The following is a 25698-nucleotide window of genomic DNA, read 5'->3' on the forward strand; positions in this document are numbered from 1 at the left end:
AAATTCTTGGCGTCGTTACGGTAACTACGTCTCTTTGCTAAGAAATATCTCCAACACAATATATTCAATAAACTCTACTTGCATTAACTATACGTTGACTCACATGTCCATTGTAACTACAGTAATATAATTGTGTCACTTTCCTATGATTCGTAAATACGTATCAACTCATTCCATAATATATATATATATATTAAACGTAGAGCTTAATAACATTCAGTGATGTGCGCAATGAAGGTTCGGGATTTTAATCTCTTCTTTCCCTTGAGCAAGATGTTATGGAAGAATAAGCATTTACTATATTAAGACATATCGGGTGTTCTAAAAATGGCGTCTACGGACTGCAGAGCACTGTTCTACAAGTTAAAGTAAAGCGAAAAATATATATAATTGTATGCCGTTCGGGTCCTTGTCTGGAGACGCGAATTGTACTATGTGGTAGGGTTTGCCAGATTTTGTAAACGAAAAACCGGGACACCAATCTCATGCTATATATAAGATCACGGTTCCTACTTATTTCGTCAGAATCAATTAATTACCTGTCTTTTCCAGGTTAATACTCACAATTTTCCAGTTCATTCTATATACAGTTAACACAAATGAAGCCCCACAAAGGATGTATAAAGAATGTGAGAAGGTAACATAAGAAGAGCTGCCTGGTGTCCCTTATTCCGAATCCGATCTTTTGTATTAAACAGGCCCTAAATATTGCGCCAATTACGACACACTCTCCTATTTATGATTGAAGAGATACTTTTTTCTTTGTTGCGTCATCATTTGAGTCAGAAATACTACCTTCCGTTTTTAGGTGAGACATACTAGTTCTTGCGGGTTGAATTTTTTTTCAATCTGAAGAACGAAAACCGGGACAAACAGGCGTCCCGAAAGCCTTTTTTTGAGACAGTTAATTCATTCACTGAAAACCGAGACGTCTGGTAACCCTACTATGTGGCAACGTTGCAGATAGAGAACCACAGAGATCTACTAATCTATAAAATAGTTAAACATGTTCTTTCCAAGTGGAAGTTAAAGTCGATATACGTTGACTCTAGCACCAGTTATTAATATAACAATCAATGCTAATGCTAATATAACAATTAGTATATCTGCTTAATGTATTCTACAGAATTCCTAATGGTTCCAAGTTAATCTACGACATTGCCACATAGTGAAATTTTGATTCCCTATAGCGGCTGAAGGAGGCTCTGGAGGGGATGCTATTATATAGGATTTTCGCTTTATTGTGACCTGAAGAATAGTGCTCTGTTGTTCGTGGGCGCCATTTTTAGAACACCCGAATATATACAAAAATCATGCGTGTCCTGAAAAGATAAAATTAAGTGCTTGAAATCCTCTTTTATAAAATTGTACGTACGCCACTGCTAGCATTGTCTGCACACAGTAAAGAATTATTAAGAAACTGTGGAGCTCAAGGGACGCTTGACATGTTCCATAAAAGGTAAAACGCGCACTGTCAATTTTCTTTGTAAGAAAATTGCATTGGAGTAACAAAGAATTGTCTTTAAAACAGTGTTAATCGTAGTTCTCGTATGAATAAATGTGTAGTTACTATATAAAAATGCTGAGAAAACAAATGAATAACTTTGCACTACGATATGTAAAATACACATACACCCTCCATTCCGAAAGAAACCGAACGTTTAAAAAAAACAAAAAAGCAATGTACATTTTGGAACAAATCATTTTTATTAATCAATGTATTCCCCTTCTGCATCGATACACATATTTGCACGCTCCAACAAGTTGTCAAACGACTTCTCCATGTCCTTTATTGGAATGGTCTTTAGGACGGCGGTCGTCGCCTTCTCAATGGCATTAATCGATGCGTGCCACTTTCTTTTCATCGCCAAATGCAGTTTCGGGAACAGATAGAAATCGCACGGAGCGAGATCTGGTGAATAGGGCGGATGATGCAACCGAATAATGTGATTTTTGACCAAAAATTCAATTACAAGTCGCGAACGATGTGATGGTGCATTATCGTCCAAAAGAGTCCAACTGCCGATTTCGCGATATTCGGGCCGAATACGACGAATTCTTGCCAGCAAACGCTTCATGACGCCCAAGTAAAACTCTCCAGTGACTGTCTGGCCGGGCTGAACAAATTCTTTGTGGATAATTCCTTTTGAACCATAAAAACAAATCAGCATTACCTTAACTTTTGACTTCACCAAGCTACTTTTTTTTGGGTGTTCCTTCATCCGGCGCTCTCCATTCAGCACTTTGCCGCTTTGTTTCGGGCTCATATTCAAAACACCACGTCTCGTCACCAGTTACAATCGATTTCAAGAAGTTTCGATCCTGCCGAGCACTTTTAACGATGTCTTTGCAATGCGCAAGTCGATCAACTTTTTGGTCTCGGGTGAGTTTATGTGGTACAAACCGCGAATTAACCTTCTTAAGGCCCAAAAGTTCGGTCAAAATGCGGTATGCGGTTGTTTGAGGAATGACTAATTCCATTTCAATAACTTTCACCGACGATTTTCTGTTATGTTTGATGAATTCACGCACTTTTTCGATGTTTTCTTCCGATAATCCGGTTCTGGGACAGCCTGATCTTTCGTCATCATCCAGCGTCTCTCTACCGGATTTGAATCGCCTGAACCACTCGTAAACTTGCGTACGGGATAGACACTCATCACTATATGCAGTTTGTAGCATTTGGTGCGTTTCACTAAAAGTTTTACCCAGTTTAACACAAAACTCAATTGCAGCTCGTTGTTTGAAACTCATTTTCCGACCGATGTACACAACACACTGACAGTTGAAACGCAATAACTTTGTTGCCGTGCATCCAAATGTCATGACATTTATACCAGTTGTCAATGAGGGACTACGCCATCTACCGGTAAAATATTACAACAGATGGCACTAGTGGTACTATTTGTTTTCAAAAGTTCGGTTTCTTTTGGAATGGAGGGTGTATGTTGGTGTATTAAAAACCAGTTGGAAATCTCGTATTTGGTTCCTACACATACTATCTGGAGCGCACCTGCTTGGTAGAGAAAACAAAACGAACTGGTAACAGGGTATGTGCTAGACATGTGGATTACTAAAAAAGAATAATTCATTGTTCCCAGAAAACTAAATGTTCAGTTTTCAGAGAAAAAGAAAGCTTATATTGAGAATCGTGTGTTTGTTTCGCAGAAAGGGTGTCAAACTGGTTTTACATGTTCAGGGTTGCCATGTTCGAAGAACACAAAAATAATACAATGCGTGTGGTCCTGTTTCGCAGAATGAGAGTTTTTATTTTTCACATAGATTTGTGGAAAATCTCTACTGCACCGAAAGTGCGCCGATATTTGTATTACATATTGAGAAATGTTGAATGTAATGTGATATTTGTATTACATGTTGAGAAATTGATCCCATCGTTTGGAAATTGATCCCATCGTAACACTGTAATCACCTATTGCAAATAACAAACAAATTATTTCATAAATTATTGAGAAAGTCAAGATGGCTGGTATACCAGCACACGTTGTACGGGTAGTATTTGGAACGATTTGTTCCATTCCTGTTCTGCTTATTGCAAAGCAAAAGTCAGTCGTTGCACACACGCATGTTTCAGCAAATCAAGAAAAAAAGCTGGCGATTGTTGCTTCCAATTTCGTGTGCAAGAATGTATGACTGACTGTGGAAAAGCGGCAATAAACACAACAAGAGGAACATTCCAGCAAGCGACAGTACGCCTTTGTGTTGTTTCATTTTACCCAATTTGTGTTGAGAAAGGTACAATATATTGGGTTGGCTTCACTCTACAAGGCCGATAGTGGCGTGAGGAAATGGGTTAGGAGAGCAGCTGTACTTCCTCGTGTTCCTCTTGAAGACATTCCTGATGCATTTCTATATGTATAAGACGATGCACCCGACATCTCACAGGCACAGGTTTTCCTAGACACCTGGACACCTATGTTGACGAACTGAATAGAACCTCAATGTTGAAATTATAACCCAATAAACACAAGGCCATATTTAGAGTCGCACCTATATTAAAGTTTATGACATTGTGTAATGCATTTTTTTTTTCATTCATTTACGTGTGTATATGTTCTTCTCGTTACAATGTATTACAATTGGACTTGTGCGACAAGACTCTCTTGCGAGCCGTACTTCGTTTTTTTTTTTTTTTTTTTTTTTTTTTTTTTTTTTTTTTTTTTTTTTTTTTTAACAAAAATTTCTAATATTGAGGTGCCATCAAAATCTTCATTCGATTCTGCGAAACAGAAGGTAGTCGAGCTGAATTACTCGTCGACATTTAGCCGCTAGGACACTTCTGCTGAATAGGAATGGGTAAACTTGGCAACGCTGCGATACTTATAACGCATTATGCGAAACAGGAGGTAATCATTGAGAATAACTTTGAGGAACACTAAAAATATTACCTGATATTTTGTAACCTTATATAGTGCGTGTATCGATGGTTGTAAATTTTTCTTTAATTAGTTTTCTCCATTAATAACGAGAATTATATATATATATATATATATATATATATATATATATATATACAGGGCCGGATTTAGGGGGTGCACCGGAGCACGTGCATCCCCCCCCTCGTTCTGAATATACACTATCTAAAGTGAGAAACTATCAGTGGAAATAGCAATACTTTCCTAAAATTTTATTTCATGTTTCCATTTCGGGCTTAAAAGAAAGCGGTTTTGCTAAACACAATAGTTTAAGTCAGTTCCTCATACACGTCACAGATGCCTAAAGGCATTTAAAAAAAAAAAAAATTAAATTTGATTCAAATGTACTGATAGTTATTGGTTTATTGGTGCACCCCCCTCAGAAAATCCTGGATCCGGTCTTGTATATATAATATTAATACGTTTCTTCATTGGTTGCAGCTTCAGCATCCTTGGTTCTTACTACAACTCTTCCTGGTGTAAGTCTCAGGAAATCGCCAACATCACAATCGTTGCTGCATTGCATCATCAACTTAATTTTAAAAGAGCTTAATCTTGTTTCTAAGACTTATTCATCTGAGAAGATTGTACTTTGTATTCATCTCCTGAGAAACGCTTGCCATGTTCCAGAATGTAGGAGCATCATGGCTAAGGTAAGCTTACCGTTTTCTGTGTCTTGTTAAAGAAGTAATGAAACCATTACATAGATATCTAAGTATACTGCAGCGAAGTTGAAGTGAGGATATTGTAAATTGTTCTTAATTATTAGGCAGTTCAATTCAGCTTTATAGTATATTGCGGTTGCTTAACCTTACGTACACCGTACCGCATACCGAGGGAGAGTTTAAAAATGTCCACCACATAAACAATTATTTTCTGTCCCAGAAAGTGTAATATTCTTTATTTTGTGCCTTCAGTTGTCTTAGTTTATAGTTTGTACGAAGGTAGACATTTTCTAACTCTCTTGTTTTGCGGTATTACTCGTATGTCTTTGGTGTACTTAGGGTTTCCACTTTTAATATAATCACTCTGAAATCAGCAGGTCTTTTTTCCGTTTAGATGTACGACGTTTCGCGCCCCAACTTCCTTTATGTATAATTTGGCCGTCTATTTACCTGTTATTCTCTTGCCCGTCTTTTGGCTCATTCTTTTTTTGTTTTGTACATCTCTTTAGATCAGCTGTAATGTAGCGACGCCTAATGTCAGAATCTTCAACTTTAACTGGAAATAACTTCATGTACATTACGGTAACACGTTACACCAAGGGAGAGTACTATATGTCCACCACGAAAACTTCTTTAAAATTATGGGTCGTTTTCTACTTCCCATTCATAAACATTCATAAAAATCCTTAATAAAAGTATGGACAATTTTTAACTCACCAGGGTAGGGTTAGAATTTAAAGTAATTAAGCAATAAGTTATAAAGCATGTAAACTTATAAGTTAAGGATTATAACAACAATCGTAAAGTGCTTTTCAGTGGTTAGTACAATTCTACAAAACTAGTTCTACATCACATTTGTTTAGTGGCGTAGCCAGAAACTCATTAAGGGGAGGGATTCATACACATAAACATGCATGCATATGTTCCAAAAATGGCGTCTACGAACAACAGAGCACTATTATTCAGGGCAAAATAAAAAGAAAATACTATATAATGATATACCCTTAGAGGCCTCCTTCAGCTGTTGTAGGGAATCAAAATTTCACTATGTGGCAACGTTGCAGATTAACTTGTAACCATTAGCATTGCGCCTCAAATCTATCAAACAGTTACATCGATTATTATTATGCTAATAAATGGTGAGTGTTAACGGCTATCGACTTTAACTGGCATCTGAAAAAGAATCGATGTAACTATTTGATGGAGTGGTATATCTTCTCTGTTGTTTTTTAACTGCGACGTTGTCACATATTGCAATTCACGTCTGCAGACGAGGACCCAAAAGGTATACAATTATGTATATATTTCTCACTTTTATTTTAACTTGTAGAATAGTACTGTGTGGTCCGTTGGCGCTATTTTTAGAACACCCGATTAATATTTGCCGGGTCTCTATTTGCAACCAAATATTTTAATTTGGCGATACCCATTTCTGTACTTAAACCAATGCGACAAAAAATAAGAGAAGAAAGCTTCGTTCAGTTACAGAGGGTATATACAAAAATTAGTGCATTAGATAAACTTTCTTCCTCAGCTTGTACGGGTAAAATTTGAATTTTTACCAATGTTACCGTGTGTAGCTTTTAGAATAGTGTTTACTTACAGGAAAGTGTTTAATTCTAAAATTTACTCCTACAAAATAATGTGTTGATGAATGAGCTTTAGAAGTTATTAACAAATGAAGATAGCTAATTATAGAAAGAAAAATAAGTTGAAAGCTACTACGCACCGCAGACCAAAGTATTCCAATTTAAATAGTGCTTTCGGAAAACCCGGTTTCCATCGTTAGCTTAAAAGACTTCGAAGTGAATTTAAAACATGGAAAAGAAATATGGATGGATAAAAAAGGTTAAAACGAATTAAACATATGAACATACGATGGCTTCTTCTTAAACAAAAGCCACTCACTGATCACTGTTTCATTTTTATGTTTCCTTCCAACCGGCGGAAATACGTGATATAAGGATAATTCAAAATTGCATTTGTATCTCCTCTGTCCGAATTAAGTTCAGGTCTCCCTTTATGAGTATAGTATGCTTCTTCAATTCTACGGTCTATCATTGTTTTTGTTTTCTCTTTCTATCAAACGTGAATTAGCTATATTGTGGTTGTTCCCTTTGAGGTGTTCTGCCAATCCGGACAATTGCTATGAATTATTTGACTTTGATGTAAGAATATGCTTCGCCGTATGGATATTCCTCTTCGTTTGACCTATGTATGTTTTGTTACAAACACTTAGCACCATAAATACCACTGCATTGTTGAGGGTCAGTGAAATATGCTTTAAAATTTGTTATATATTTTTCTGTGGATTTAAAGATGGAACTTCTGAAACCTTGATATTATGTTTCTTTAATATCTTCCTAATCTTAACCGAGATGTACGGAACCAGAGGGACACCAATCTATTTGTTAGCCCCAACATATGTTGTTCGTTGATGGTGGAGACAGGTGACCTCTCGTTGTACTTGCTTGTACCATTTCGGTTAAAAAAAAGTCCAATTTTCATTAAATATTGAATTTCCTGATTAAGATCACCAGGGATGTCTGAAAGTAAAATTTTAATTTTTCTTCCTAAATATAATCACCGTTCGGAATACACAGTGATATAGCTGATTATGTTCCTATTGATTAATAAAAATGGTAAATTAAATATCTAGAGTTAGATTTGGCAGATTATTTTAGAAACCGTATTTCACGCTGTTGTATTAGAGCATGAGAGGCAGGTTTTAATTTTTTCTTTATTAATAAAAGAACCCTCATTTACCTCAATATTCTTAGTTACAATTTTATTTACACCATGTACATAATGCAATTATTTGCACAATATTTACGTTACAAGTTACTAATATGATTTTCGCTAGGAAACCAACTACGATGGCTCAAATTTTTTTTTAGTTGATTTTTTTTTTTTTTTTTTTTTTTTTTTTTTTTTTTTTAATACTAGAGGAGGTAGTTAAACTTATAGGTAAATGTGGAAACCTCTCACCCAAAGTCCGTGGTTTCTTTCTTTCTCAAAATCACTCTTGACGTCTCGTTTTCTCTTTTTCTCTCTCCGTCAGCCTGAATCCCATTATATTGCCCAATTTCATCAGTTTTAACTTCACATTAGACTTGATTTTTTTTTTTTTTTTTTCAATTAAAAGGTTTCATTACCTTCTATATTCATTGTCCCTTAGGACAAGTCGTTGTAACCAAAAAAACATATTAATGGTTCACTTTTTTTTTCACTAAATTTGTTTTTAACACTATTAGCTCAGGTTGTAAAGCACCTCTTCAAGAAGCTGGGAAATCGGATTTCAAATTCATATGAATCCAGATCAACGTACTTTGTACACATTGGTTTTGTATAAAGTGTTGTTACTTAATATCTTATAATACTTTTTATTCTGCCTTTCCAGGGAAATTTATTACTAGCTTTGGAGAAAATACATCCCTCCAGTACAAAGAAACAGAAACACTGGGAAACAATAGAAGTACTATTTTTGGAACTTCTTGTCGAGTTTACATATCATCCTGAAGGCCAAGTATCAGTTGGGAAGGTAAGATATATAATATAAAACGTGTTTATGTTAGTAGCGGCTCTTGAGGAAAATTACCTCGGTAAAAATATACATTTTATTCGTACAAGATGAAAGCTTCATGCATTTAGAGAAAGCTGTACACAAGAAGTACGAGGGGTGATCAGAATGTAAGGTTACGAAGCGTGCAGTGAAACGTATATATATTATTTGATACAACCAATACAGCCAATAGATAGTACATACATTTGAGTATTTTTCGACATAATCTCCTATCTAACACTTCTTGCATCCTGGGATCAGTTTGAAGATTTCCTCTTGGTAAAAATCCTGTCCCTGCGTGTTCAGCCACGTTGTCATAAAGTGTTTTCACCTCCTCGTCTGAAGCGAAGCGACGGCCTCCTAGATGTTCTTTCAAGTGCGGGAACAGGTGAAAGTCGTTTGGAGCGAGATCTGAACTGTAGGGAGGGTGTTCAGTGATATCTCAGCTGTGTTCAGATTCGTTGATGACGTGCTGGGTCGGCCACTACGCTCCTCGTCGCCGCAAACTTTCGACACCATTCTGCGACATGCTGACCAGGCATTACAGTTTCTCCGTAAATCTCTACTAGCTGCCGGATGAATTTCAACCGCGGTTACATGTTTCGCCCACAGAAATCGAATAAACTTTTAGAAACTTCTTAAAAACCTTGGGGGGAGGTATAGAAAATTGACCTATTAACCTTCTCCTCCTACTACATGGACTGAAACCGATATTTTCTCCGAAATCCGATGTTGCCAAGGAATTCAAGCTAGCTGACAATTTCTCGACCAGAGGAGTGAGTATTCTTCTCCTTCATTTGAGAAAGGTTTTGGCGAAAAAGAAAAAAAAAGTAGCGTAGAAACTCCGAATGGTTTGTGTTGTTTTGTTATTTGACACTTTGAGTGGAAGAATCTTCCTCCTTCCTTTGGAGAGGAACAAAATTCGAACTGGACGGCAGCTCTCAGCAAAAATAGGGGGTGAGCAAAAGCTGATCTTCTCCGTCATATGAATATGGAATGGAATGTCTCAAATGTTTTGGCGAAGAAAAAAGTAGTCTAGAAACTCCGAGTGCTTGATGTTGCTTTGTTATTTGACACTTTCAACCTGCTTTCAACAGAATATTTCTTTTTCCATTGAGAAGGAATGATCTATATATGCAGGCAAATTGGTCAGTGTTTGTTTATTTCCCCCCTTCTCTATATAGAAAGAAAGAACCCACATGTGTAAGCCATTAATCACAGTGTAATGGGGACCAAAGCTATGGCAACGTCGTTGAACATAAGTTAAGTTACAATGTCACTAGTAAGAGAATATGATTATTCGGACAGTTCCGATTACCACCCACTAAGGTTTTTAAGATCCTACCAGTTCTATAACAGCGGACTTCTTCGGGAGAGCAGTTTTCCAGACGAGTCCCATTTGTGTTTATGGCAGATTCTGAAACTACACAGTTGCCAACTCCATGTATTAAAATTACCGCACATTCCTCATTCCACTATAATTCCCGTATATCGGTCTTGTAACCTTATTTCTTATCCTACCTCGTAGCACATTAGTTACTTTTTCCCCCTTAGCTTGTAGGAATAATATTTAAATTTTTACCAAGGTCATTTCCCTCAAGAGACGCAACTAGTTGTATTAGGAAAACCATGAGGGGTATGGGTATAGTAAGAAGTCCCTTTACTATAAAAACCGTTCTTCCTTATCTTGACGCCTTTTTGAATATAGTAACGTTAACTGTTAAAAGCTTTCGGTAAATTGAAGCAAACATAAGGGGAATAAGGAAGGAAGAAAAAACTAAGAAAAGTACAATAATTTTTTAAAAAAATAAAGGGAAAAAATGACCCACAACCTCTTTGGTAACACATCTCTTGCATTTCCAAAACGCAGAACCACTGGTAGCTCTGAAAATAGGCAACACCAGAGGAAAATATTGAAACAAAGTCTTTGTCAAAACGTTTTTCAGTAAAATTACCTATACGTGGGACGAGCAGGTTTTCCTTTTAATTTTGATGTTGATACTAGTTCCTTTTTTCTTCCATATTCCTTCAGAACCCAAAGGCGGACCCAGTGTAGATTCGAAACGGTTATTTTTTGCAAAAATTTGCAAACGTTAAATGTAAAAATAATTTTTTAGTCGATTACAAATACTAGTCATACCTAATACAATAAAAATGTGTTATTACTCATTTAATATTTCGTACATACGTATGTAGTGATTATTTTGTAGTTAATAATATTATATACCCAAGTATTTCGTTGGAATATGAATGTCATTAAATAAATTAACTATGAAATGCTTTCTTATAGACAGAAATCTGTTACGTGTTTTATGATGCCACAATTGCAAAGTCCTGAAAGGAAGGCTATGAATAAGCCATAAAAGTTTATTTAATGACACCATAATTATCGAGTCCCGAAAGAAAGGCTATCGTAAGTCATGAAACTCGACTCCGTGTAAAAATCAATTATTGTATCTCGAGAGTCTGTAGTAAAAGAAAAAGCACATTGCTTATTTGATGAAAAATCATTTGCCTAAATTTTTTACACAAGTATGAAAATAGCTTGGACAGTAAATCACAGGGATGCAATTGGTCAGTAAAGTCAGTATTTTAGGCTCTTTGGGAAGTTAAACAAAAATTTTCAAATTTTAAAAGCAATTTAAATGTTTTGTGTATGTTGAAGCTTTGCCTATTCCTTACAGAGAAGCACCATAGCAGAACATGCCGCGATCTGCGATGTAATCGCAGAAAATTTGCCGCGCCTGTGCAGAAAAATTGTCAGGAAAAAAAAAAAAAAAAGATAGCCAACAGAAAAGTATAAAAACATGCCTTCTATGTGTAGATGTCTTAAATGCACGGACGATTCGCATAAATATAGTTTTTAACTGTTTTTTTTTTTTTTTTTACGTCTTGTATAGCGTATTTTTAACCATCACAAGTGTTTCTTCTGCAGAGTTTCTGCAGAAAATTTTTGACTTACAAAAGCTCATCGCAGAAAGATAAAAGAAGTTCTGCCATCGGGCAGAGAAGATACACTTGTGGATGAGTGGAGACTATTAAGGTTAGAAGACGATGAGATAACAACTAGTGGAAAAAGAACAGATGTGTACTGGAACCAATTTTTCCAAAAGACTAACATGTTAGGACAGCATAAATTTCCAACGGTGTTAAAAATAGTGAAATCAGCCCTCTCACTTTCACATGGCTCAGCTGAAGGAAAGAGGGTTTTCAATGCTCATTTCCACATTAAGAGAGCTCTGCATGAGATATATATATACTATGGGAAGGCACATCTTGTATATGTATCTAAAGAGCTGTCAGATCTGGCACATACTGCTTACAAGAGTTATAGAGAGTTCTGTGAGCACCAGAGGAAATTGAAGAAGAAAGAGAATATAAAAACAAAAATAACGGGCAGCTGAAGAAGAATTGAAAAAAAAAAAACTTAATTGAGAAAGGAACAACTGAAGGAAAAGAACGTACTTTAAAACGTCTAAGGGATGAAGAACATCTGATAGGTTACAGAAGGAAGAAAATGAACGGTTGAGAGAGGCCATTAAGAACACGGATCTTGTTGGAGCCGATGTAGCACAAGTAATGCGTAACAGTCCCACAAAGATGAAGAAAGAAGCTGATGAAAAGAAATTAAAGGCTAATAAAATTCAGAAAAGTGTAGAAAAACGAGTCTTCATTAATTACTATATTTTTCAACCAAAAAAAAAAAAAAAACAGTGATCATCATAAGAAAGTTCTTAAGTTTGTATGAGTAAACGGAGGCAAGGGAAATTGGCCTGAGCAGCTGTAATTATTTTTCATCTTATTAAAATGAGTTTACTACAATTCAATTGGTTTTGGTAAAACTGTTGCTTGGTTTTGCTTAGTTTTACAAAGAAAATCGTGATATTTTTTCATCTCTTGAATTTAATATACTTATCATATTATATTGCAAGATTTGGTAATAACTGAATTAACATATGCTTACAGCTGTTCAGTGGAGAGTAGAATGGCCAATTTAACATAATATATATATAACTCTCCACTGAACAGGTGTAAGCATATGTTAATTCAGTTATTAACAAATCTTGCAATATAATATGATAATAAGTATATTAAATTATATATAGTTAGTAAATATATATAGTTAGTAAATATATATAGTTAGTTAGTGTTTTCAGTATTTAGTCAGTATTTTCAGATTTAAAGTCAGTAATTTTGACCTCAAAAGTAGTTTGCATCCCTGAAATCAAGACTTTATACGGTATTTGTAAGCAGTAACCTACTATCATGAACATTTTCAAACTGCCGAGTAAGATTGCTGTAATCTAAAAAATCTTCATTGTTCACTTTGCAAAAGCTTCAAAACAACCTCATCTTATCGTCGTGACTAAGATTTGAGATTTTCAGCCGAAATATTAAAGCAATTACATTTACTCACACACAGAGGGTATAGTGTAGTAAAACTATTTTATTGTTTTGCATCCTGAGCGTATATATTGAAGATATAGTTCACTCTTGAAGTACAAGATAACCAAAAATGTTCTTGCCGCTTTTGATGTTCCATTTAATAAAGCGCTCACAGAGAGGAAACAAAAGTGACGCCCGGAAAAGCATGACGGGTTAGTGTGATGCACAGCTCGTTTATTGTGGGTGGTGTTGAAGGAACTCACCCACGGTTGTTTCCTGTAAAGTGCATCTGTCAGGAGCTGCATCAAGTCGAACGCGTCACGCATTTGGGAAGGATGCCGTGAACGAACGCATCGCCAGGAATTGGTTCCAGCAATTGAGGTCGGGAGATCTGACCCTTTATGATAAACCTTACAGTGGGCGACGGCATATGTTGGATGTGCAGAGGGAGCCCTGATGTGTTTATTTGATGATTAGGGCCTAAACGCAGCCATAGAGGAGGACAGCACTCAAACATGTGGTGAACTTGCCCATTGCTTTTAGGTTTCCGAGTAAACCGTCAGACTTCACCTGCACTGCACACGAAAGGTGTACAAGTTGAGCAAGTACGTAGCCTACACACTGTTGGAAGCCACTACGAACAATGAGGGACAGCTTGATTGTTACAGTGCTGTCGCGGCACCATAACACACCCGTATTTGGTCGAGTGCTCACGAGTGATGAAAATGGATCCAATATGACAAACCAAACCAGACATGCGTTATCACAACGTGATCCTGTGCCTAATACCTTACGACCACCTCTGTGTCTGGTGATTAGTCGCCAAGTGGTGCATTACGAGCTCCTATCACCAGCCCACACCATCACTACAGATCTGTACTCGCAGCAGTTGCAACTGATGCAACATGCATTGCAGTCGGAGCCAGCATTGGTGAATCGGAAGGATGTGCTCCACGACAATGCGAGACCATGAATGTACAGGACGACCAAGGATGATATTCAGAATCTTGAGTGGGAGAAACTGCCATCCATCATACTCGCCGCACCTAGCCCCATCAGATTACCATCTATTCCATTTCCTGGACAACCATCTCAGAAAATGAGGCAGGCCTGCGCGCGCATTCACAATCTTCTTTGCGTCCAAGGCTTCCGAATTTTATCACCAGGACGTTGCGCAGCTACAGGAATATTGGCAAAGGGTGCTGGATGCTAATGAAGATTACTTCGAGACCTACGGTAAGTATCATGCACTGTCTGTTTCTGACGACTACGAACCGGTCCAATCAATCAGCGAACGTTGGAAAATTCGTACTCCAGATCTTATCTAGGACCTTACCTTTGCAATCAATACTGTCTTGCGAAGGAAATGATTCTTGTAAGCGTTATTGGAACCTCCTTCACACTTCCATCCACTCCCCGTCTATCGTCAACCAATCAGGAGCATGGGAAATTTTGCACGTAGAACCGACCTTTTCTATGAACCGGCGTATAGACTACGGGTACCTAATTCCTTATGTGTTCTGACGTCATAGGTCACCTAACTTTAAAAAATGGTGAAAGTGGCAGAATTCGTCCGAAAAAGTGGCCTAGAACTGCCCTTTTCCGCTTACTTCCCTCTTTAAAAATTCAATCGTTGATTTTCCTCATAAATGACTTTGTTTTCTCTGTTATTGAAATCTATAGATGAAACATCATCTTGTATTTTTTTTTTACATAGATTTATTTTTTATAATTTATTGATTTCTTTCCTTTATGTACTACATAATGAAATCAGCTGGTAACTTTTCGAATAGTTTTTTATAAGTGTTAAACAGACTATTTTCCAAATTTATCGCATTATTCACTATTATTTTCTTATTAATAAAACTTCTGAGAAAGAATTGTAGAGTGTAACGAAGAAATTTTAGAGTTCCCGACATGAACAAGTGTATGATAACCACTGCTGCAGGGATTTCCTAAACAATAGCATATTTTTATAGTGTATTTTGTAATACATATAAAATTCGTAAATTGCATAATAAAACAACTTAATGTCTTTATCATTTCAGGTGCGTGATACTCTTGAATGTGTAATTGCTATAGCTGCTTCCTCGAAAGCACCATCAAAAACATTAGCATTGTCTGTTCTCAGGAATATAGCCTTTAATACAGTGAATCGAGCAAGACTTTTATCGTCAGGTAAATATTCTTTTCTTTCTGTCTGCCTTGATTTAGTGACAAAATAAACGAGTGTCCAGTAAAGTCACTTTACTATATATACAGTGAAATTCATAAGTTTTAAGACTAAGTTGATTGAAACAAGGTAAGCTTGATTAGCTTAGTTCAGGACCCGACAACAGATGTCGCTGTTTCGGTTAAATCTAGTTAGAAAGCCGTACAGTTTACATATATCAAAATAATGGACACTTGTAGTTTACAACACACAAGTTGTGTAGCACCTGACGATATGTGTTCAGTGATCATGTGTTGTATGTCAGGCAGGGTAGAACAGAGGCGTGTATCGAAGCGGCAGACAGTTGTGATATAGAATTAGAGCTCTTTGTGCGTTTCAAAGAGGTCAAATTGTGGATGCACAGTTACCTGGCGAACATGTTAAGATGCCTACTGTCTTATGTGTGTCGCGAGTTTCATGGTTCCACGCTCAAAACTTTCAGACATTTTTTGTTAATGAAAAAAAGGTCTGTTTTTAAGGATAGCACTTCTCAAAACCTCGTCTTAAATACAGCGTAGGGTGCAAAGAAAAGATTTATACAGAACTTCGAGGGTTTTCACCTAATAGCTTCGGAGATACGGAGGACGGCAGAAAAAAATCATTCAAGCCTTTCGCTTCCTAGAGCTCCATTTCGTAAAACCCCATCGCATCTACAGCCTAAAGTGCATGAGGTCCTGGGTTCGATCCCAGATCGCGCCAAGTGAGCTGTGTGGTGGGCAAACACCGTGTGCGTGGGTTTTCTCGGGGTTCTCCCACTTTCTTCATTCCACCATTTCATTCATTTCTCATCATCAGCGTCTTCTTTAGCCTAGCTGACATAACTGTGGGACATAAAACTTAAAGATTCATTTCATCTCATTTCCTAAGGAGCAAGAAAAACATTTATATAAAATTTTTGGAGGTCTGGAGAACGAAAAAAAAAAAAAAAAACATTCAAGCCCCTTATCCTTCTTGGGGCTCTCATATTGCAAAAACCCGTCTGATTTACAGCGTAGGCTGCAAGCATATTTATACAAAATTTTAAGGATCTACGCTTAATACTTTCGGAAATCTGTTGATGACTGAATCAATGGAGTCATTCTTTTATAAAGATTATTTTCACTTAGCAAGTGTCGTGATTCTTGTATAGCATCAATTTTCGTGTTTACAAAAAAAGTAGTTTTTTGTGTATTTTCTCGAAAACTACGCATGAGAATTCACTCTCAGACATGTAATTTTGTTCAGCTTAATGAGATCTATTCATTGATGTGTGTTTGTCACCTTTGGACAATATCAGTGACTTATAGAAGGGGGTGTTTCAGAGGTTTTGATCCATTTCCTTGCGCAAGATATGAAAAAATAGGAACATTTACGTTTTAAGATATACTAAAAAACGGGACAATGGAAAGCTTTTAGGGTTAGATGGTCTTCAATCTAAAATGGGGGAATCCTTTCAGTCCACCAGTCATTCCGAGTCCACACTGGTAAGGTGCGTTATAATAATAAAACGCTTCCAGCTGAGCAAGCTGTTCGAACGGATCATAAGGACACGGGGAACGCGCATATTGTTATGTGAAAGAATATCTCGTATCCGTTTTCCAAACATTGTCTTGGTATGACGTGGGTCCAAGAGGACAGCTTGCAGAAGTGACAACGTTGCTGTTTCATTTAACATCTGGCGCCTTAAGGGGACTTACATCCGCGTGGTCCCGAGTTCGATTCCCGGTTAGTCCTTCCCGATTTTCGGCGTCCTTCCAGCGTCGTGAGCCAAACTGGAGAGTGAGGTGAATGAAAGACGTGACGACCACCAGGTCCAGGAAGCTCCTGAATACGCCTGTTATAGACAGAACGACGCAGCGCGTTGACCACGTGTTCGTTGCTAGATTGGACGTAGTTCAGCCAGTCGCTAACAGATGGCGTTGGAGCGGCTTACGCCCACAAAAGAGCTGTTACGCCAAGGTATTTTTTTTTCATATGACGCCTTACCAATTTGGAGAACAAACGGCAGACTTGATGGGAGAGATTCCACCATTTTAGATTGAAAGACCACAAATTTTCAACAACTTTTCTTTTTCCTTTCCACATCTGTTCTCATAGTAGAGTTGGCCTATGACCTCGGACTTTTGATACACCCGGTATATATATACGAAAATCACACGGTATCCTGAAAGGACGTTAAGATTGGTTGAATACCTCCTTGATGAAATCCTGCATACGCCACTGGACACTATTATAGTTTTTAAATACAAAAGTTCGAGTTACTCATAATTGTATGCTATATCTGGGTAGCCATAAAGAAAAGCTTGACGAGAATAGTATCGATTTCATTTCAACAGATGGCGTGATTATCATATAGTGTCAATTGTTAAGTTCGTATAAGAATCCTTTTTCTCGAAAACTAGACATCTTACATAACTTTGCTCAACTAAATGAAGTATCAATTGGTATGTCTGATCTTTTAAACATTTATATAGCCTTTCATTTATTGGTTCTCATTGTATTTTTCAGCTCCATTTATGAACTTAATAGGCCAGACATTGGAGGATGGAACAATTGACGATAAAATAATTGTAACAACAGCGATTTGGTCGTTGATAGCGAACAATCAAAAAGCAAAATTTACAGTGAAGTCATTTGGTCTCGACACGAAACTTCAAGACTGCTTGAACCATTTGATTATAATGTCCGAAGTTGAAGAGACAAAACTACATGTATTGAGTTACGTTTGTAGTATATTAGGAACAGGGGACAAATCGAAACCTCAACTTCCTATTTAACGTTGTTTCTTAATTTTGTAATGAAAGACTGTTTTAACTGTGATTTCAGGATAATTTTTAGTTTGTAATATATATTACTATTTATTGTCAAGAAATGAATTTGTGTTCACAAAGAAGCATTCCTGTGTACAAATGTTGGTTGTATTTATTGTTAAGTGTTCATATTGAACGTTTTGTATTATTTCTTGTAATTAAAATATGTCAGGTAATGACTCTAAATAAATATAAACTAAGATTCTATATTTTTAAAAGTCGTTTGCTTCAATGAAGTTAGTTGTTCCGCTCGCTGTACATTTAACAGGTTTTTAGTTTACTCAGCAATTACCCTAAACTCGACACTAGTTTTAAGCAATTATTCAAGAACTGTTATCGCCCTTCGATTCCCGGTAATGTCAACATGTCGACCATTCGGTAGAAAAGGTTTAACCAGGGTGTCTACTAAAATTTCAAAATGAAATTTCGTGACTTTTTCTTTACCAAATCATAAAATTTTCTAACATTTTGAAGAGCGAATTTGGGTACGAATTAGGCCGAATTTTCATCCATGCGATAGAAACGTACTTTGCTTGCGATTTGGTAGCGTCTAAACCCGACCATAGACATTTTTGGTGGTGAATTTTGACGTTTTATAGAACAAAATTTTCCAATCTGTACTTACATTTGTACAGTTTTAAAAAATCGTGACCCAAAAGCTAAATTTCGTGACTTTTTCGTGACTTTCATGACCGTTTTCTGATTTCGTGACTTTTTCGTGACTTTCGTGACCGATAGACACCCTGGTTTAACAGTTTTTTTCAGGCCAGGCATCCTGAGTGAGGATTCTTGGGTTTTCCTCATTCACACCAGGCAAATGCCGAGATGATACCTAACATACCGTAATAGTTCCAGGTCACTTCCTTCCTTCCTTTTCCTCGGAGAGTGTGATCGCCGAAGGATGTCATCCCTCATATGTGAGACGGGCTACTACGACCATAGATCCCAAAATCGTAGAAATCTAATTCGTAATCCTAATCAAGGACTGTTATAGAAAACAACCACATAGGTAGCGACATCCCTTAGTGTGACGCACTGAAGTGTTTGCCATTTATTCTCAGGAATTGCCATTGTCTTGACTCCATGATCGGATACGTGTAACAATAATTGTATTGTACGTCCTTAAATTAGTGCAAAAAGCATAAGTAGAAATTTATCCAAGGGTGGACACTTATCATTACCCGTTTTTTTTTTTTTTTTTTTTTTTTTTTTTTTTTTTTTTTTTTTTTTTTTTTAATGAATTTTTTCCCTGCCAATCTCAACCAACAGAGGTTAATTATTTACTCACAAAGAAAACACACACTTTCATGAAAATCAAGTACTTTTTTTTTAACGAAATTTATTGTGGATCTTTTCCTTTTAAGGTAAGGTACATTTACCCCTTTACTTTAAACTGACGCCAGCTCCAGACCAATTGTCAAACAAAGCACACACCAAGCTTCATTAAAATCAAATCAATTCTACAAAAGCTATCGCAGAACAATGACCTACCGTAGCAATAGAATTACTTCTTTTTTTAGGGTTCAGATAAGATTGTAGTATGAATATGTCCGTTACTCCACAGGACGCGATAATTCTTGAACAAAAGCGAATTTTCAAATTCTGTAGTTTGCAATAGACAGCTTGAGCGATTATTTCGACCAAGTTTTTAGTGGAATCAATGTGTTAACATTTTCACAGGTAGTTGTGGCTATCCATGGCATGATCCTCTTTACTCTCCTTATTTAGTCTACATTGGATTAAAAAATTGAAAGGAAGCTAACGTAACAGCCTAACCAACTCAAACTCGTGGCATTAGAATCCGTAAAGAGCTATGTCCGGCATGGATTTTAGTTTGAGTTCGATTCCGTCGTCTGCGAAGACCAGTGTTCCACAATTGGTGCAAAGTCAAATGCGAACTTTAACCCAATATTATTATTATTAAATAGTCTGCCTCTTGGCATTTCCTGGGACTAATGAGTTTTTTTAAAATATCAGGTTGGGTCTTCCACATTTTTCGACCTTTAGCTTCCTCTTTTAACTCCCAATATTTTTTCCTATTTTTTAAATCATCGATAAGTTGTGTCCTTCTTCCTACTCCTCATTTTCCTTCCATCTATCTTTCCTCCTAAATGGTATTGAAGAAGACAGTTTTTTTCCGCAAGATGTGTCCAATCCAATTGGTCTTCCTACCAAGAATGCTGGCTAAATGCGTCCTCTTCTCTCCTATTCGTTTTAAAACACCTTCGTTTGTAGCTCTCTCTGTCCATTTTATCTTCTTCATCTTTCTCCAACGCCACATTTCGATGTTCTCTAAATATTTTTTCTCTAACTTCCGTAATATTCAAGTCTCTGAACCATAAAGTTCAATACTCCATATATAGCACTTGACCAATTTCTTCCTTAGTCCAATATTAAGCCTGCTTAGTTAAAAGTGATCTTTTCTTGAATGCTTCTTTGGCTATGTCTATTTTTGACCTGATCTCTGGTGCAATTAGCATCTGTCGTCAAAATATTTCTCAGATACTTGAAATGATCGATCTCTTCAAGCTCTCTGTGTTCTTCTGTATTGTAAGAAAATAATTGTCGAGCTTTTACTATTATTACTTATGCTTATAAAGTATATTACTCCCTATACAGTATTTTCGTTAGCTGCAGGGACAAAAACGAAAATCGGACACCACGAACGTCCATGAGTGTTAGACTATTAGTTTCAAGAAAAGTACAGGAAGTTAGTTATAAAGTAACTGCATTTGCCGTTAAGGTTAAGGAACCATAACAATAACTCAAACGTTCTTAATGCCTGTTTGTAAAAAGATTGTGAAATAAGTCCTGGGTTCAAATAATGATAATGAAGTTTCAAAAATTCTCTCACTGCTGATACAATCAGTCGCCGAATTAATTTTCAACTGCATGTGTATGTGAACTCTGCTTCTTGATATTGACTGACAAAACATGAACAGGGATAGACTCAAGCCCGTTGGTGAAGAAATTACTTTCATTGCTAAGGCTCCTTCCATGGCTCAACTATCTGTGTGCAGTTAAGCAGACGTATCACATTGAAAATATGAATAATGGTAATAGAAAAGTGTACTTTTTTGTAAGCTTAAATCCATTGCACTTTTCTGCATATATAAAGAAATTAACACTTGGCAATCCAAGGGCAGGAATAGATCATTTCTATTGTGTGTTGTGTTTTGATACTATTCTGATTTCCTACTTTGGCTGCACTGTTTCGACATTGTCTTTGTCCGTTATCTTGGTTCACCTATCAGTGAGTATATTCTTGCGTATGTATTTTGGTTTCAATGAGTCCAAATAGTGCACTGTACTTATTTTTATAAACCGGAGATTTAGTACCTTTGTAATTCATATATCTTTCAAAGTTAGCAACATTGTGCATCGGATTTCACACATTAGTTTGTAATTGAAAATAGGTTCTCTGTACGTTATATAATTCGCACCTCGTGCAATTTAACGACTTTCCTGTGTGTTTAGTTGGCAACATTGCGTTATATACGGCGACGTTGAGCACGTTTGGGGGTACAGTGTATGCTTATTATACTGTTGTACAAGTTTCCTTTTGATCACTTCAACCATTTTGAAAATATTCCTGCGTAAATGTATATTTTGCAGTGCTCTTTTGACGTGATTATTTATCCTTCTTTCCTCTCTATCTTCTGTCGTCAGCACAAAAAAAAAAAAAAAATCCTCTTTTTAACTTCATCTTTCTGTCTATCGATTGTAAGCTGTTTGCGAAATGCCACTATCAATATCAGATGTTCCCTTGTGAGTCATATTTCTTACATAGTTATTTTTATCATTCTATGATTCCCTTTACAGGGTGTCTACTAAAACTCCAAAATGAAATTTCGTGACCTTATCTTTACCAAACCATAAAATTTCCTAACATTCTCAAGAGCGAATTAAGCCGAATTTTCATGCATGCGACAGAAGCGTGCTTTGCTTGTTTGGTAGCGTCTAAAGCTGACCATAAACATTTTTGGTGGTGAATTTTGATGTTTTATAGAACAAAATTTTACAGTCTGTACTTAATATCTGTACAGATAAAAAAAAAAAAAAAAAAAAAAAAAAAATCGTGACTCAAAAGCTAAATTTCGTGACCGATAGACATCCTGCTTTAGTATGCCAAAGCCTGTCTCAGACAGGACTGAAGTAAGGATTCGATTCACGATCTAAAACTCATGAGCTCACTTAATAATCGTGTGAGAAATGACTTGCCTTTATTCCAGGTTGAAATTTTCTGCTGTCCTTATTTGGATCCTGACTTGGAAGAAGTAGAAGCTGTTTCTATTTTCTCCTGAACTTGCATACCACTACCAATCTGAAAATAATAGCGCCTTACGACATTCAACTTTATTTCTCGCTGTCATTTCAAAACATGGCTACCTGGACAAGAGAAGCATTAATGGTATTAATAGAGTCATACGAAAAATATGATTTTTTTGTATAACGTGAAGCACTATTTGTATTATTTTAAAAAAAAAATACTGCAAGAATAGAGGCCTTAGAGAAGGTATGCAGTGAAGTAAGTAGTATCCGCCTGAACACTACAGGTGTGAAGAAATGTAATTAAATATTTTAAAAGATTAAAAATAGGTGATTTAAGTATATTGTGTAATTTGTATACCAAAAGATAGTGTAACGTTAAAAAAAAAGAAACAATGAGAGAGAATTATCATCAGTGTTGTGTGGCCTTCGTGCAATTTTAGGGAAGAGTTCTAGAATGATGGCGCAATACAAAAAGTCCGGGTGTAGTGCATGAGAAGGCCCCCGGCGCGGTATAGATTTACTTTATGGGGTATGTGGGTATCTTTTGAGGGTAGTGAGCTGAGCGCATACCCTTATTATCTATACTAGAAAATTGCTCTTCCTCCTTTATTTTAGCTTTCCGCGCCTGATAACAGCCCTCATTTACATATTTGGCCAAGTCCTTTGATTTTCAGTTCTACAGTCTGGCGGATGCAAGAATCTACAAACCTTTTTTCAGCTGGTTGAGACTCCCTCATGTTCGTATCTTGCTTCCGAATTTTCGGAGATACTATTTCCAGTAGCGTATGGAATTCTGAATAGTCCATTCTATATTTTTTTTATTTAAAGGAACGGGGATCTTCTGCAAGTAGTTCATTATCCACTATTGAAAATACGGAGCTTTCCTGTGCATTATTGCGGCGAAGAATCCACTCCCTGGCCCAGCACTCCTATTTTTTCTCTATTTCTCTTTTTTTTAGGGGAGGGGGGAACTTTTGTGGCACCAACGTCTGAGATCCCTACATCACATCAGGATAAAAGAGATTGCAGGAAGTTTGAGTTAAGCAACACTGTCAAATTGTAACCTGGGGTTGAGGCTTCGGTTCAGGTCCATTGGAGAAGGGCTTAATAAACACCTCCGCCAGGCCCTTAATGCAGAGTCGTTTTGACGTATGATTAACGTCATACTAAATGCCCGACTGCTGCAGGAAACAAATGTTAGTCGAACTCTTTAGTATGGCACTAATCTCGCTTCAGAACGACTCTGCATAAGGCCCCCAGTGATTTCTGAAAGTAGCCCTTCATTAAAAAAAAAAAAAAAAAAAAAAAAAAAAAAAAAAAATGACCATCCCTGTCTTATATGGTCAGCATTATTTGTTTTTCAAAATATTTACAACTTACAATCGAAACGAAAGTTTCAGTACTGATTTGGTAGAGCGCTGCCTTAAACAAGCTTTATTGCTTTAAATGCATCTCAAATTGGAGTATGTATATTTTAAATAGTGGTTCTGTATTAAGAAGTAAATTATTCATCACAGCTTTGGAAAATTCAAGATTACTAATAAAACTCCAACTGACCAAAGCAATATATATATTTTAAGATTATGTATTTGTGTTACAGTTTCGGCTATGTAACATAGTCTTCCTCAGACACATTATCCTCTAAAAAGTAAATTTTTAATTAGTGTGGTCACTTTCTTTTTTTGCGTACCTATTATGAAAATCTTAATTAGGTGTTTGTCGCTTACATTTTCTATTCGCTATTGCCCATCTGCCGTTCTCCAACAGCTTGTGTTGATCCTTTCTTTCTATTTTGTCTATAGTCTTTTTCCATAATTCATGCATTACAAGTCCACTAGACCAATTCATCAACTTGTTCTTCCCATATATCTTAATCCACTGGGTTTCTTTCCACTTTCTCATCACACTCCTTTTCTCCCTTTGTAATCCTTTTATTCCTTCCCAATCTATCTCATGTCCCGTTTCTTTAATGTATTTATATATTACGTTGTTCTCTCTTTTTAGTCTGACATCCTCCTTATGTTGTTTTATCCTTTGTTCTAATCTCTTTCCTGTTTCCCCTATGTACTTCTTGGTACACTACTCCTTCCTCTTCTGATCTTATCTCATTTTCTTTCTTCTTTATTTTCTCTCTCACTAAGTCTATTATTCTCTTTCCTCCTTTCGTGTAGGTTTTAATCCCTTCCTTCCTCAACAGGTTCTTCAGGATCTCCGTTTTCTCTCCTAAACTTTCAATACCAAACCATCCTTTTCCTTCTTTCTCTGTTTTTCACTCTTTTCCTTTCTTCTAAATCTTCTCTTCTCTATCCGTTTCCCTTTAATAACTTGCACAGTTTTTCTATCTTCTGTCTTTTTTTCTTCGTTGCTATCTATCATTTCTATTCTCTTTTTCATGTTCTGTATAAAATTCTTAGTTCCCCTGTTTACTTCTTTCCTGCACCATCTCGTTTCGAATTTTCCTCCTATTTTCTCTATAATCATGTCCATAAAATTGATTTTCCTCTCTTCTTCTATTCCCATTTCTAGCCCAATCCCTTTTTCTTCGTCCTCAATTATTTTAACAAATTTCTCCAACTGTCTCTTAGTTCCTTTCCATATTCCAAGGCAATCATCTACATATCTACAAAACATTATAAGCTTTTGTCATTCTTCCTTTCAATATTCCAATGCAATCATCTACATATCTACAAAACATTATAAGCTTTTGTCATTCTTCTTCTTTTACTTTCTGTTCCCATCTGTTCATTACAATTTCTGCTAGTCTCGAACCTATACTTAACCCCTCTTTTTATAATGTGTCTGAGGAAGGCTATGTTACCTGACCAAAACTGTAATACCAATATATAATCTTAAAATATATATACTGATTTGGTCAGTTGGAGTTTTATTAGCAATGTATCAAGAAACTATGTGTTCAGCAAAATGGAAATGTCGGTTGGAAAACAGTGAAACTAAGACAGAAAACATGAACGGAATATCAATGCAGCAGGTGATAAAAGGTCAAGAGTAAAATGCGATACAGAGTGAGACGCAAATTAGTTATAGTGCATTTTTGTTGTGATGGGTGTTTGGTCGTGAGAATTTCATTTTCATCACTTTGGTAATCAATTTATTCTTCTAAATTCTCAATATAATCCTCATTAGCTGAAGAATCACATGCAAGAAGTTCAGATTCTATTTCTTGTTCGGTCAGGGCTACACAATTCATTTTGAAGCTTCAGCTAGCTGTTACATAATGATATTCAATGCCAAAACAAGTTCAATGTTTACATCATTCTTCTCAGAATGTATTATGTTGTTACGAAGCAGTAGTGCCAGCCCAAAGGTAAGAGAATGCGCATTGCAATTATTTCTACGGCATGGCGAGTGGAATACATTT

General features: G+C 36.4%; 1 protein-coding gene across 1 annotated transcript in view; it reads left to right on the forward strand.

Annotated features, from left to right (window-relative positions):
- The window catches only part of ana3 (rotatin homolog anastral spindle 3), a 105561-nt gene extending 87306 nt beyond the window's left edge, over positions 1-18255 (forward strand). The window contains exons 21-24 of the mRNA XM_081745941.1: positions 4875-5086; positions 8499-8639; positions 15095-15224; positions 17746-18255. Coding sequence (XP_081602067.1) covers positions 4875-5086; positions 8499-8639; positions 15095-15224; positions 17746-18014 — 752 coding nt within the window. The 3' untranslated portion in view covers positions 18015-18255. The remainder of the gene's footprint in view (positions 1-4874; positions 5087-8498; positions 8640-15094; positions 15225-17745) is intronic.
- The last annotated feature ends 7443 nt before the right edge of the window (positions 18256-25698 follow it).

The sequence above is a fragment of the Thermobia domestica genome, chromosome 18 (genome assembly GCF_964235325.1).
Source record: "Thermobia domestica chromosome 18, izTheDome1.hap1.1, whole genome shotgun sequence".
In the NCBI taxonomy this organism is placed as follows: Eukaryota; Metazoa; Arthropoda; class Insecta; order Zygentoma; family Lepismatidae; genus Thermobia; species Thermobia domestica.